This window comes from Rhinatrema bivittatum, chromosome 16 (assembly GCF_901001135.1).
Source record: "Rhinatrema bivittatum chromosome 16, aRhiBiv1.1, whole genome shotgun sequence".
In the NCBI taxonomy this organism is placed as follows: Eukaryota; Metazoa; Chordata; class Amphibia; order Gymnophiona; family Rhinatrematidae; genus Rhinatrema; species Rhinatrema bivittatum.
The window spans coordinates 13,439,595-13,453,414 of record NC_042630.1 but is presented as its reverse complement, the minus strand read 5'-3'; the positions used below and the strand labels follow the sequence as shown (position 1 = coordinate 13,453,414).

Here is a 13,820-nt window from a genome sequence, read left to right as displayed (position 1 = left end):
GATCAAGTCTTCTGGGCAGGACACCTCAGTGACTTATCAAATGTGTCTTTCATGATCTGTTTAACTTTCTCATTTCTTAGAGTATAAATGAAGGGGTTTAGTAACGGAGTTACCACAGTTTTTAACACTGCCACCATTTTGTTTAGACCTATTGAGTTAATGTTGGGCATCACATACATGAAAATGCAATTTCCATAAATCAATACCACAACAATGAGATGGGAGGCACAGGTGGAGAAGGCTTTCTGGTGACTCCCAGTACATGGGGTCCGCAGGATAGTGGAAATGATACGCATATAGGAAAATAAGGTAATAAACAAAGAACTTAACAATGTTAATTAGGCTAAAATAAAAATAACCATTTTAAGGGATTGGGTATCAGAACAAGCAATCTCCATCAAAGGTGCCGTGTCACAGAGGAAATGATCCATGGTATTAGGACCACAGAATGATAGCTGCATGATAAAAATGGCAGGAATTGTAATCAGCAGGAAAGAGCCTCCCCAACAGATGAGGATAAGCGATAGGCAAACTCTACCACTCATGATGGTCTCATAGTGCAGTGGACGGCAGATCGCCACATAGCGATCTTAGGCCATGACTGCCATGAGAATAAACTCTGTTGTTCCTAGGAAGAAGTAAAAATAGGCTTGTGCAAAGCAAGCAGCAATGGGAATAGATTTCCTCTCTGACAAGGTGTCCAGCAGCATCCTGGGGACAATGCAGGTGACAAACCCAATCTCCAGGAAAGATAAATTGCTGAGGAAGAAGTACATGGGCGTGTGAAGGTGGGAATCAATGTATACCAAGGCGAAGATCAAAGTGTTCCCAGTCAGGGTTAATACGTACATCAGGAAAAGGACCATGAAGGACAGAATCTGAAGCTCAGAACTGGCAGGAAACCCAAATCCCAATAAAATGAATTCTGTCACTCTACTTTTATTTCCACATCGCAGGTCTGATGTAATTTCCATCTACAGAAAGAAATCCAAAAATAAAGGTAAGTGCAAGTCAGGCAGCTGCACACTGAGGGGTAGATTTTATAACATGCGCGCGGGCATATGTGTGTGAGTGCTACCCAGCATACATGTGTGCGCGCTATCAACAGCTTCAGCAGTCTCTGAAGATGACCCCTTTGAATGGGGGGTGCTATACATTCAGAATTCAATCATGTTAAGGAAAAAATGTTCCTCAAGTAGAGAATATATTTTCAATTTATTTATCTCATGCTTAGGTCAGAAATGGTTAGGCATTCATGTCGCAAAATCTCAAGGAGTTTCCTTGAAGAATTTAAATATCACTAGAGGAGCAGGTTTTAAGTGCATACGGGAGTGTCTGAGATATGCACACTGTATAATATCCTATATAATGTCATAATGCTAAAACGCTACTATGTTGAAAATACACCCTGCGATTCTTCTAGATATGCGAGAATGTTGTTGGGTAGATTTAAGCATATTGTATATAGTGGGCACACATTTGTGTGCATGATACAAAATACATGAGCATGAGTGCACATGCATAAGTATAAGGGCATTGGCACACATATTTTGAAGTTATTCTCTATATTGACAATTCAATTGTATATATTGTAACAATTTTCAAAAGCACGTTTATATGCGTAAAGTGCATTTACACATGTAAAATCCTCTTTTAGGCGTGTAAATGTTCTTGAAAATCAGGCTCGGAAAACAGAGCACTAGCTCAGTAATTCAACCTTGCTTATCCGCACAGCAGCACTGCTACCGAGTACTGGACAGGCTCTGATGTCATTTCTCACATCAAGGCAGCACAGATGATACATGGGGTATGGTGTTAAATATCTGTGGGCCACAAAACAATCTAGATTTATATTGACAAAACTGAAAAATCATATCTCTGTCCTGCTCAGATACAAATGTAAACAGGAGGCTTGCTCTCGTGGAAATGTTATCAAATGAAGATTCAAGAAACGTAGACAGGTAAGGACTTTGCCCCTGGAGCTTTACTTTTTCATCCATTTTGAAATATTTAAGTTTCTCTTCTGGGGGAGGGGGAACATAATTATGGGATGCTCTTCCGAGACTTGGAGTCACCATGAGGACCAATTAACAATACAGAGTTTGGGACAGCTTTGGGGATTTCGCGGCTTTCTTCTCTATAAAAACCAACGTAGGCACTTGAAGAGATTTCAAATCTAACTCAAGTTTTGATTGCTACTTCATTGATTTATTGACCTAGGTGAGATATTATATAGAAATATATTGGCAGTGACACTTCATCTCTGAATCTTCTAGGGTAGATCTCAGGATTCCATGTTCTTGACCCTGTAAGAAATCAAGGTAAGTATTTTGTTGAGGTTGGCTTTAGCAACTCCATACTGCAGTAGAGGGATCCGTGGGGCTGATGTATAAATTTGGGGTCTGGAACATAAAAATACGTAATAAAGTAACAATTACTGAACAAGGGAAAAAATTATTAGATATAGAAACTAAGGTTAATAATTTAACAACTAATGTTCAAAATATACAAAGTGTTGAGGCTATGCGTGTGTCAGATAATTTATTTATTTATTTATTTAACATTTTTCTATACCGACCTTCAAGGTTGAATACCATATCAGGTCGGTTTACATCGAACAGGGGTAGATCAGTATAACGTAACATAACATAATCATAATATGATTTTGCACAATGAAATAGAGTGAGCTGAGGGGGGATATGACAGAGGGCTATAAAATCATTAGAGGACTAGAGGAATAGGGTAAATGTGAATTCATTATTTACTCTTTCAGATAATAGAAGGAATATGGGGTACTCCATGAAGTTAGCAAGAAGCGTATTTAAAACAAATTAGAGAAAAAGAAATTTCCCTCAACGCACAATTAAGATTCTGGAATTCATTACTGGAGGATGTAATTAGGGCAGTTGGTGTAGCTGGGTTTAAAAAAGGTTTGGATAAGTTCCTGTAGGAACTGCTGTTTATCAAATTGAGGGGGTTATTTTCTAAAGGCCTTTTCGCGTGCGATAGGATGTAAATGACCAGGATGGGGAGGAGTCGGCCACGGTACCGCTGCCGGCGATAATGTGAGGAACATTCTCGCCGGCAGTAGCGCAGCGAATAGCACCACTTTTTATGGTGGCGCTATTTTAGTGAAAGGCTGCAGCTGGCCGCACTGCGGCCGGCGAAATCTCTCTGCCGCGGTGCAAACGGCTGCGGCCTTTCGCAGGCCCGCCCCCCGCCCCCTCCCCCCATTTTCACGGGATTCATCATTCCACGAGAAATGATGAATCCTGCCCTGAGTTAGGGGATAGCCACTGCTATTATTGGCCATAGCAGAATGGGATCTATTTAATGTTTGGGTTCTTTCCAGGTATTTTGTAACCTGGATTGGCAATTATTGGGAACAGGATGCTGGGCTTGATGCACCCTCTGTCTGAACCAGTATGGCAACTTCTTATGATCTGGAAAGGGGAACAATGAGTGAGGTGATCAAATTTTCAGATGACAAAACATTATTCAGGGTAATTAAATCACAAGCAGATGGTGATAAATTTCAGAAGGATCTTGGAGATTGGAATACTGAGCATCCAAAGGGGAGATGAAATTTGTGTACAAGTGCAAAGTGATGCATATAGGGAAAAGCAATACATTGTAGGTTCAATATTAGGAGTTAGCACCCAGTAAAAAGATCTGGGCATCATAGTGGACAATATATTGAAATCTTTGGCTCAGTGTACTGCAATGGTCAAAAAAAGCAAATCGAATGTTTGAAATTATTAGGAAAGGAATGGAGAATAAAGTGGAGAATGTCATAATGCCTCTGTATCGCTCCATGGTGAGACCATGCCTTGAGTAGTATTGAGTACTGTGTGCTATACTCTTAACAGAGAGTCTCTTTTCTTGCTATCACCCCTTAGGGATGATGACTTGGAGTGTGGAACTATTCAAGGTATGTCATTAGTTCACTACACAAAATGTTGGCATAGAAAAAGGTTACCCGTCCTTTAAGTAAGAACTGATAAAGTTAGTAACAAAATTATTTTATTGTTACAAGAAGCTCCTAATGTTCAAAAATAATAAGATTCCTATGGCATTCAAGCAGGATTAGGAGCTCTTACAGGAACCATTTAAAAAGAGGTATTTTAAGAAGCTTTCGCACCAAACAAACAGAACCAATCAGAAACAAGATCACATGATCACATGGGGCCAACCAACGGGCAGGAAATAGTAGCGACGTCAAAGCTGGAAACAGGTGAAGCTATCAAAACAGGAGAAATGAGCTGTCAGAGTTGTCAACCAAAACTGCCAAACTGAAAATACAATACAAAATCCACCTACATTTCATAGACACACTAACATAAATCATATAATGAAAAATGCATGAATGAACATCATATATAAGACGGTGATCTCCACCAATTTGTAGAAATTCTGCTGGGTGATCTTACGCTGACTTCGTCTTGGAAATATAATCATTGGTCATTAGAGTACATTTTGTTGAGAAATTTTCATTATGCCATCATTTAGATATTATACAAAGAAATTTTAAATATTGTGAGCAAAAGAACTTAACTTGAAAGGACCATCAAGAGGTTCCAAAATTCAAATTGTCGAAAGCAGTTGCCCGACACTGTCCAAACTATTTCAGTTTTTGCCTTTTAGCCAATATTTCAGCTGTCACTATGTCTTGTTGCTCGCTGAACTGATAGCAGACATTTATTTATTTATTTATAAACTTTTCTATACCGATATTCATGACAACATCATATCGGTTTACATTGTAACAGCAAGGAGGAAAATACATTGAACAGGGGAGGGGGATACAAAGGATAAATAGGAACAATAAACTTAGTAAGGGAAGAAAGTGAACCAAGTAATAACATCAACAACTAAGAGATAACAGAGGCAATAAATATTCAACAATAATTGTAGTTGTAATTAAAATTGCAACCACCATCACGGTAGAAATAATTGTGACTGAGGGGGTCATTTATCAAAATGCAATAAGGCATTTTCACATGCGTTAAGGGCTTATCACATTCGAAAAGCCCCGTTAACGCATGCGATAGGCTCTTACCGCATGCGAAAACGTGTTTAACGCATGCGATAGCACCATATCGTATGGTGCAATGCAAATTCAGAAAATAGGAGGAGTTAGGCTGTGCGATAGCTGCCGTGACCATGCGGTAAGATTTCATAGCCCTTTGCGATGTCTCCCATAAGGCCTATTTCAGGTGAATTGAAGGGTAGAGAGAGAGAGAGCCTGGCCATAATGGTTCTCTCAACCTAGCTTGATGGACTCTCTACCTGGGTAACATCAAGCTAGGTGGAGAGAACATTGCCCAAAACTCATCTTGGAGTGAGTTTCTTTACTCCGAAGGCCATCAAATCTTCACTAGAGACCACTGTTCTGTTCGTAGGTGTCACGTAGAATGTCAAAGTGGCCCCTAACCCCCTACACTCTTACCTAAACTCCACCTCGAATCTCTAGGTGGGCCTGCCATAGGGATACAAATACCTACCTATGGGAATGACATTATGGCCAGTCTCTCTCTCTCTCTCTCTCTCTCTCATGGTTGAATGTAGGAAATACAACAGGTCTGGCACTTATCGCAGAATCTGAAAATGGTATTGCAATTTGCACTAACTTAGCTCTTTGCACAAGTAATTAGCAATAAATGCTATAGTAGCATAAAACACACCCCTTTTGCTATCGCATGCGGTATTTACCGCATTTTGATAAATCCTGGTCTAAGATTGCAACTACAATCACAGACCAGTTTATAACAAAGGTTGTAACAGAGATATGTACAAGGTACTTCGAAGAGCTGGCATGTCAGGACTAAAGGGAAGCGGGGCTGAAGTTATTGGGGGTACGCTTGTTTGAATAGCCAGGTCTTAGAAATGCCAGCAGCATCTCTATTTAGCTTTTAAGAATGCTACATAAAGTTAAACAACAGTCGGGAACCCTGTCACTTCAAACACTGAAACACCCTGTGGTTATTTGCAGGACTTCAGTGAAATTTGAATTATATTTTAATGCAACTGCCGCATTGCTCCCTGCTTAGGCAAAAGGGGGAAAAGAGGAATTTAATTCAGATGACAACTGAGAGCCCCGACTTCCATGATCTTGGGATAGTGTTATGCAGACATAAGGGGAAAAGCACAGGACTGGTTCTAAGGTCAAATCCTAAAGGAGAGGAAGAAAGTGTGCATGGTGGGGTGGTTATCACCCTTAACTTATAAGTCTTGATACTTTTGATATAACTCCAACATTGCTTTCTGCTTCAGTGACTGGGGGGAAAAGGAATTGGATTTACACAGCAATCAATGAGGGCTTTTTCGGTCTATAGAACTAATGAGCATGGAGGTAACTAGCACCCAGCAGCAGTTACTACCCTTAATAGAAGGCATGGGATTGCTACCCTTAACCAATAAGCTTTGATGCTTTAGATGCAACTGCAGCATCACGCTCTGCTTCAAAGCCAGGGGTATGGGGGCTGGAAGGAAAGAGGAATTTGGATTCAGAGACAACCAACATAAACTATGACATTTTTACAGTCTGGGGTAGATATTAAGGAAAAAACATAGGGATGCTTCTAAGTCCCTAAGCAAAGCCCGTCAAGCAGCACTGACCGATAGGGATGTGAATCGTTTTTGAACGATTAAAATTATCATCAGATAATTTTAAAATCGTCCAAAATCGTTAGAGTGCACGATACAATACAAATGCCCCCGATTTATCGTCAGGGGCATTTGTATTGTATCATTAAATAGGGGGCGGGAAAACCGGCACACCAAAACAACACTAAAACCCACCCCGACCCTTTAAAACAAATCCCCCACCCTCCCGAACCCCCCCAAAATGTTTTAAATTACCTGGGGTCCAGTGGGGGGGGGGGGGGTCCCGGCACGATCTCCTCCCGCTCTCTGGCCACGGCTGCATTGAGAAATGGCGCTGGTGGCCCTTTGCCCTTATCATGTGACAGGGCAAATGTAGCGCCGGTGCCATTTTGGTTCCTGGCTCCCGATGTCACGCGTGCGGGAGATCACTCCTGGACCCCCGCTGGACTCCCAGGGACTTTTGGCCAGCTTGGGGGGGCCTCCTGACCCCCACCAGACTTTCCAAAGACCCGTATGACCCGTATGACCCGTATGACATAGTGAGGGCAAAGGTAGCGCCGGCGCCATTTTGAAGATTGGCAATACGGCCCGCGTGCAGGAGGTCGCTCCTGGACCCCCGCTGGAATTTTGGCAAGTCTTGTGGGGGTCAGGAGGCCCCCCCAAGCTGGCCAATAGTCCCTGAGGGTCCAGCGGGGGTCCGGGAGCGATCTCCCGCACGCGTGACGTTGGGAGCCAGGAACCAAAATGGCGCTGGCGCTACCTTTGCCCTGTCACATGATAAGGGCAAAGAGCCACCGGCACCATTTCTCAATGCAGCCGTGGCCAGAGAGTGGGAGGAGATCACGCCAGGACCCCCCCACTGGACCCCAGGTAATTTAAAACATTTTGGGGGGGGGGTTCGGGAGGGTGGGGGATTTGTTTTAAAGGGTCGGGGTGGGTTTTAGGGTTGTTTTGGTGTGCCGGTTTTCCTGCCGTCCCCTGATTTACGATTTTTAACGATTTAAAAAAAAAACAAAACACGACAATCAGATTTCCCTCCCCCCTCCAGCCAAAATCGATCGTTAAGATGATCGATCACACGAGTCACACCCCTACTGACCGATTCATTGAGGTAACCTGCATGGCGCGGCAGATACTACCATGGGAAGCTTACTGGGCAGACTGGATGGACCATTGTTCCTTTTCTGTCATCATTTCTATGTTTCTATGTCCTCAAGAAACAAATTTAAATCTCCCAATCAAAGCACCTTTGTTTTTTACCAATTGTGTCTTTTATAATTCGATTTAACTTTATCATTTCATATAGCATAGATGAAGGGGTTTAGAAAAGGGGGTTACCACAGCAATTAATATTGTTACCATTTTGTTTTAACCTCTTAAGTCCATGTTGGGTATCACATACATGAAAATACAACTTCCATTGAGCAATACCACAACAATGAGATAGGAGGAGCACATGGAGAATGTCTTCCCATGCCTAACCAGAAAGCTCAGTAATAATCTGAATAGTCTGCATTGCACGTTTTGACATTGCCAGAATAACTGGTATTCGAGGCCCCTTGCACAGTCTGCCAGACAGACCTGGCTACGTGAGCGCCTGCATTTCCGCTGGGCCTTCTTGTTATTACAGAACTAGTAGTCTACAAGTCAGACCCAGCTGCTACTTTGATTCTATTATCACAGCCTGATCTAAATAAGTACCATTATTAATGATCCTCATAGGTCCACCTGTGTACGTATCCAGTCATTGATTCTTGTATTTTTATGGCCATTTTCTGTTGTTCATGCAAATTTTTCAAGTAGCCAGAAAATTATATTTTAACATCAACATTATTTAAAATTGCTCTCTAAATAGAAAAAGCAGACACATTATTTCAGTTTGTCTAGCAAGTCAGTACACATGGGCTGGCCAGATATTCAAACCCAGATGAATTGGTTGATAACTTATATTAACTCTAGTTTAAAAACAACGAGGTAGATCTTAAAAAAGTACGCGCAACTGGCGCAAACAAAAGTACACCGGATTTTATAAGATACGCGTGTAGCCACGCGTATCTTATAAAATCCGGGGTCGGCGCACGCAAGGCTGCGGAAAATCAGCAGCCTGCGCGTGCCGAGCCGTGCAGCCTGCCTCTGTTCCCTCCTTTCCCCTATCTAACCCACCCCCCAGCCCTACCTAAATCCCCCCCCTACCTTTGTTGTGCAAGTTACGCCTGCTTGAGGCAGGATTAACTTGTGTGCGCCGCCTCCCCATCCCCCGGCATAGGCCAGCAGTGACTGAGGGACTCGGGACCACCCTCCTGGCCTGCCCCCGAACCGTCGCCACACCCCCGGACCCACCCTGGGCCGCCCCCTGACCCTGGACACGCCCCCAGACACACCCCTGGCCTGCCGACAGTGACCCCCCTGGACACGCCCCCTCTCGCCCCTTTTACGAAGCCCCGGGACTTACGCGCGCACCGGCGGCCAATGCAAAATAGGCCGCCGGTGTTTCATTGCAAGCTGGTGAAATGATGCATAGAATTTCAAATATATTTTTTATATCTTGGTAGTTTTTCAGTAGATGAAACTGAATATTTTCAGGAGTAAACACAAGAACATAAGGCTTGCCATACTGGATCAGATCAAAGGTTCATCAAGCCGAGTATTCTGTTTTCAAGAGTGGCCAAGCCATGTCACAAGTACATGGCAGGATCCCAAGGGGTAGATAGATTCCAAGCTGCTGATCCCAAGAATAAGCAGTGGATTTCTGCAACTCTGCCTTAATCATGGTAAATAGACTTTTCCTTCAGGAACTTGTGCAAACCTTTTCTAAGCACAGCTACAGAAATAGCTTTCACCAAATCCTCTGGCAGCAAATTCTGGAACTTAATTATTCGTTGAGTAAAAAAAATATTATCTCTGAATAGTTTTAAATGTATTACCCAGTAACTTCATTGTGTGTCCTATGGTCTTTGTAATTTTGAAAGCGTTAAGAACGAATTAATATTTACTTATTCAATTTCACTCGTTATTTTATAGACCTCTATCATGTCTCCCCTCATCCATGTCTTCTTCAATCTGAAGAGTCCTAACTTACATAGAAACATAGAAACATAGAAGTGACGGCAGAAGAAGACCAACGGCCCATCCAGTCTGCCCAGCAAGCTACGCAGTTTATCCATTTTCTTCCCCCTTTTTCTCCCTCCCACCCGTCTCTATTGGCTTCCAGCACCCTCCGGCCCCAATTCCCTTCCACCCCTCCACCAATGCAGAGAGCAGCGCCATCCTAGTGAACATCCAGCTCAATCAGGGGTAGCAACCGCCGCAACCAGAAGGCCACACCCCTGCCCCTTACCCACCCCTGTTTTGTTTGCTTGTTTGTTTTTTTTAATTTTTTGAGATGGCAGCCCTTTATCCTTCCGCTCCGTGAAGGTGGAACACCAACCACTGGCCACTGGCATCCCGCTCCGTGAATGCCTCTGTGGCTACTGCCGCTCCGTGCTTCTTTAGTCTTTCTTCATAGGGGAATTGTTCCATCAGTTTTATCATTTTGGTCACACTTCTTTGTACCTTTTCTAATTCTGTTATATCTTTCTTGAGATGTGGTGACCACTTCTGCTCACAATACATTTATTTATTTATTTATTTATTTATTTATTTTATTTTTATTGAACTTTAATCAAATTACATTGAAAACAATGTTTTTCAAAAAAATACAGAAAGGAAACATCATTCTAATTATTACACCTTGTTAGGAATATTCTGATTATCCGAATATTATAAGAATAATGGGGGGAACACAAATATTAAAGCAGATTTCAAAAAAATGTAAACAAAGTATCAAACTACAGCACTGTGGTTATAACATATAACTTATTTCATTTGCCAAACCCCCTTAGAGATTATTTTAGGAGTGGGAATCTCAATACACTCGTAATTGCTCAGACTCAGCAATAATATATCTATGATTTTGATATACTATAATACAACGACATGGAAATCTTAAGAAGAACTTAGCTCCTCTTGAAATTACTTTGCTCTTCATCATCAGAAAGGACTTCCTTCTTTCTTGCATTTTCTTTGCAATATCTGGAAACACTCTAATTTGTTGACTGTAAAACTGTTGATTCTGGTTGCGAAAGAATAATCTAAGAACAGCGTCTCTGTCTGATATCTGTGTAAAGGACACCAATGGAGTTGCCCTAGAATTTATCTTGGTCTCATATGATTTTTCCAATATATCCGTTAAATTATCAGAGGATATTTGAAGTTGGTCCTGTTTTCTCATTTCTTCATCTTTAGAGGGCAAGTAAAATATTTTAGAAATTGACAGGATAGACTATTCTGAAAGTCCCCAAATATTAATTAGATAGCTTTTAAGAAGGTCCTTGGGTGCCATCCACCTGGTCCTCGGGAAGTTTAAGAACCTCAAATTAGGTCTTCTTAGCTCATTTTCAATATATTCCATCCTTCTCGAAGTCAGGTTTTCAGATTTTATTCAGATTGCATTGCACTTCTTTGATATTTTTTTTATCTCAGTCTCAATCTGGTTTACCATTGTTTCTACTGCCAAAATCTTATTTTCCATTCCCTGGACTTTATTCATATTTGCCTTTACAACAGTAGTCAATTCATTTATAGCTTTATTCATAGTGATTAATGCCTTCCAGATTTCTTCCAGAGTGATATTTGCTGGCATTTCTACAGGAACATTAACAATTACTTGTAAATCAGGTTCCTTACCTCCTAACTCCAAGGGATCTCACCCCCCTCGCTCCAAACACCGTATTTTCTCGCTCTTGCCCGTGGAGCCCTGGTATGAAGGACTCTCTGAAGTATTCGGCTGACTGCCTACACTTCTCAGGGCTAAAGAGGTCCTTGTTGTCTCTTGTTCCAACGACGTTTCCAAATGTTGTTTTCTCCCCTCCACATAATACATTTCTATTCATTGGTTTGCTGCTTTCATAGTATACTGGGGAAGAAAATAATAGCATCAGGGAATGTCCTCAAGAACCATGATCAAGTCTTCTGGGTAGGACACCTCAGTGTATTACCAAATGTGTCTTTCATGATCTGTTTAACTTTCTCATTTCTTAGAGTATAAATGAAGGGGTTTAGTAATGGGGTTACCACAGTATTTAAGACTGCCACCATTTTGTTTAGACCTATTGAGTTATTGTGGGGTATCACATACATGAAAATGCAACTTCCACAGCTCAATATAACAACAGTGAGATGGGAGGCACAGGTGGAGAAGGCTTTCTGGCTCCTCCCAGTGGATGGCATACGCAGGATGGTGGAGATGATGCACAGATAGGAAAACAGAGTAATAAACAAAGAACTTAAGAATAAAAACGTGGAAAGGATAAAAATAACCAATTTAAGAGTTTGGGTATCAGAACAAGCAATCTCCATCAAAGGCGCCGTGTCACAGAAGAAATGATCCATGATATTAGGACCACAGAATGATAGCTGCATGATAAAAATGGCAGGAAACGTAATCAGCAGCAAAGAGCCTCCCCAACAGATGAGGATAAGCCATAGGCAAACTCTACCGCTCATGATGGTCTCATAGTGCAGCGGACGGCAGATCGCCACATAGCGATCATAGGACATGACTGCCAGGAGAATAAACTCTGCTGCTCCCAGGAAGAAATAAAAATAGGCTTGTGCAAAGCAAGCAGCAATGGGAATGGATTTCCTCTCTGACAAGGTGCCTAGCAGCATCCTGGGGACAATACAGGTGACAAACCCAATCTCCATGAAAGATAAATTGCTGAGGAAGAAGTACATGGGCGTGTGAAGGTGGGAATCGATGTATATCAAGGCGATGATCAAAGTGTTCCCAGTCAGGGTTAATACGTACATCAGGAAAAGGACGATGAAGGACAGCATCTGAAGCTCAGAACTGGCAGGAAACCCAAATCCCAATAAAATGAATTCTGTCACTCTACTTTTATTTCCAAATCGCAGGTCTGATGTTATTTCCATCTACAGAAAGAAATCCAAAAATAAAGGTAAGTGCAAGACAGGCAGCTGCACATAGAGGGGTGGATATTATAACATGCGCGTGGGCATACATGTGTGCGTGCTATCCAGCGCACGCACATGTACTCTTGATTTTATAACTTGTGCGCGCAAGTTATAAAATCCAGGATCGGCGCGCACAAGGTGGTGCACAATTGTGCACCTTGCATGCTCCGAGCCGTGCCATTCCCTCCCGGGCTGCTCCGAAATTGGAGCGGCCTGGAAGGGAACTTCCCTTCCCCCTAACCTAACCTTCCCACCCCTTCCCCTAACCTTCCCCCCCAGCTCTACTCTAACCACCCCCAAAATCTTTATTTCACCTTTTGCGACTGCCTGGAGGCAGGTGCAGGATGGGATGCGCACACTGGCAGGCTGCCGGCACACGATCCTCCGACAGAGCTGCAATGGGCTGCTCTATCGGAGGCCTCTGGCCCTGCCCCTGTCCCGCCCATGCCCGCTCCATGCCCCACCACCTTTTTCAAGCCCCGGGACTTACACGCGTGAATGTCTTTGATCATTCTCACAGATGTTTTCATTTCTCACCCCTCATTTTTTGAGTATTGTTGTCATTGCTATTGTAACAGTTTTGGCCAGATTCTGCACAATTTCGAAATCTTTTCCCTTGCGCTGTTCCTTTCTTTTTATGGTACTGCGAGTCTAGTCTTCTCTGATCTAATATATTGTATTTCTTATACTTTTATAATAAAAATAACTATGTGTACACCTTTTAATTATGCAATATTTAATAATCAATCTAACCAGCCAACTAGTGACAACTGTATAATGAGCAACCTAACTGCCCAACTGGTTTCTACCTGAACCCAATATTCAATGATTTTACATTTACAATGATTTTACATTTTATATTTCCGGCAGATGATTTAAGAGTGTAGGGAAGATTCTGGCTGGAACACTGAGTTTTTTTTTCCTCACAAGCTAAGAAGTGCGCTGCCACTCCATCAGTATATAGCACTAGTGCCGCATGGTATGTTCCAGAAAAGTGTTGGTTCCTGTAATTTGAGCACTGGTGATAGTGCCCAGAACAATGCTGTTCGCAAACCTTACAAGGAGCAGTAACAGAGTACTAGAGTGAGTTCAGTTTGTGATGCAGTTTGTATATCTATTCAGCTGTGTAGAAAGTAGCTGAAAGCAGAAATACTTCCAGAGGTATAGCAAGGGAGGAAATGTCTGGCGAGGCTATGAGC

The 13,820-nt window shown here is 42.3% G+C and overlaps 1 protein-coding gene and 1 pseudogene across 1 annotated transcript; both read right to left on the bottom strand.

The window, feature by feature from the left end:
• Positions 1-2: 2 nt before the first annotated feature.
• Positions 3-11,287, bottom strand: LOC115077376 (annotated as a pseudogene).
• A 320-nt stretch (positions 11,288-11,607) lies between these two features.
• Positions 11,608-12,579, bottom strand: LOC115077375 (olfactory receptor 6M1-like). Its single transcript, XM_029579670.1, has one exon. It carries the CDS (start codon positions 12,577-12,579, stop codon positions 11,608-11,610), a length of 972 nt encoding a protein of 323 aa, XP_029435530.1.
• Between the last annotated feature and the right edge of the window lie 1,241 nt (positions 12,580-13,820).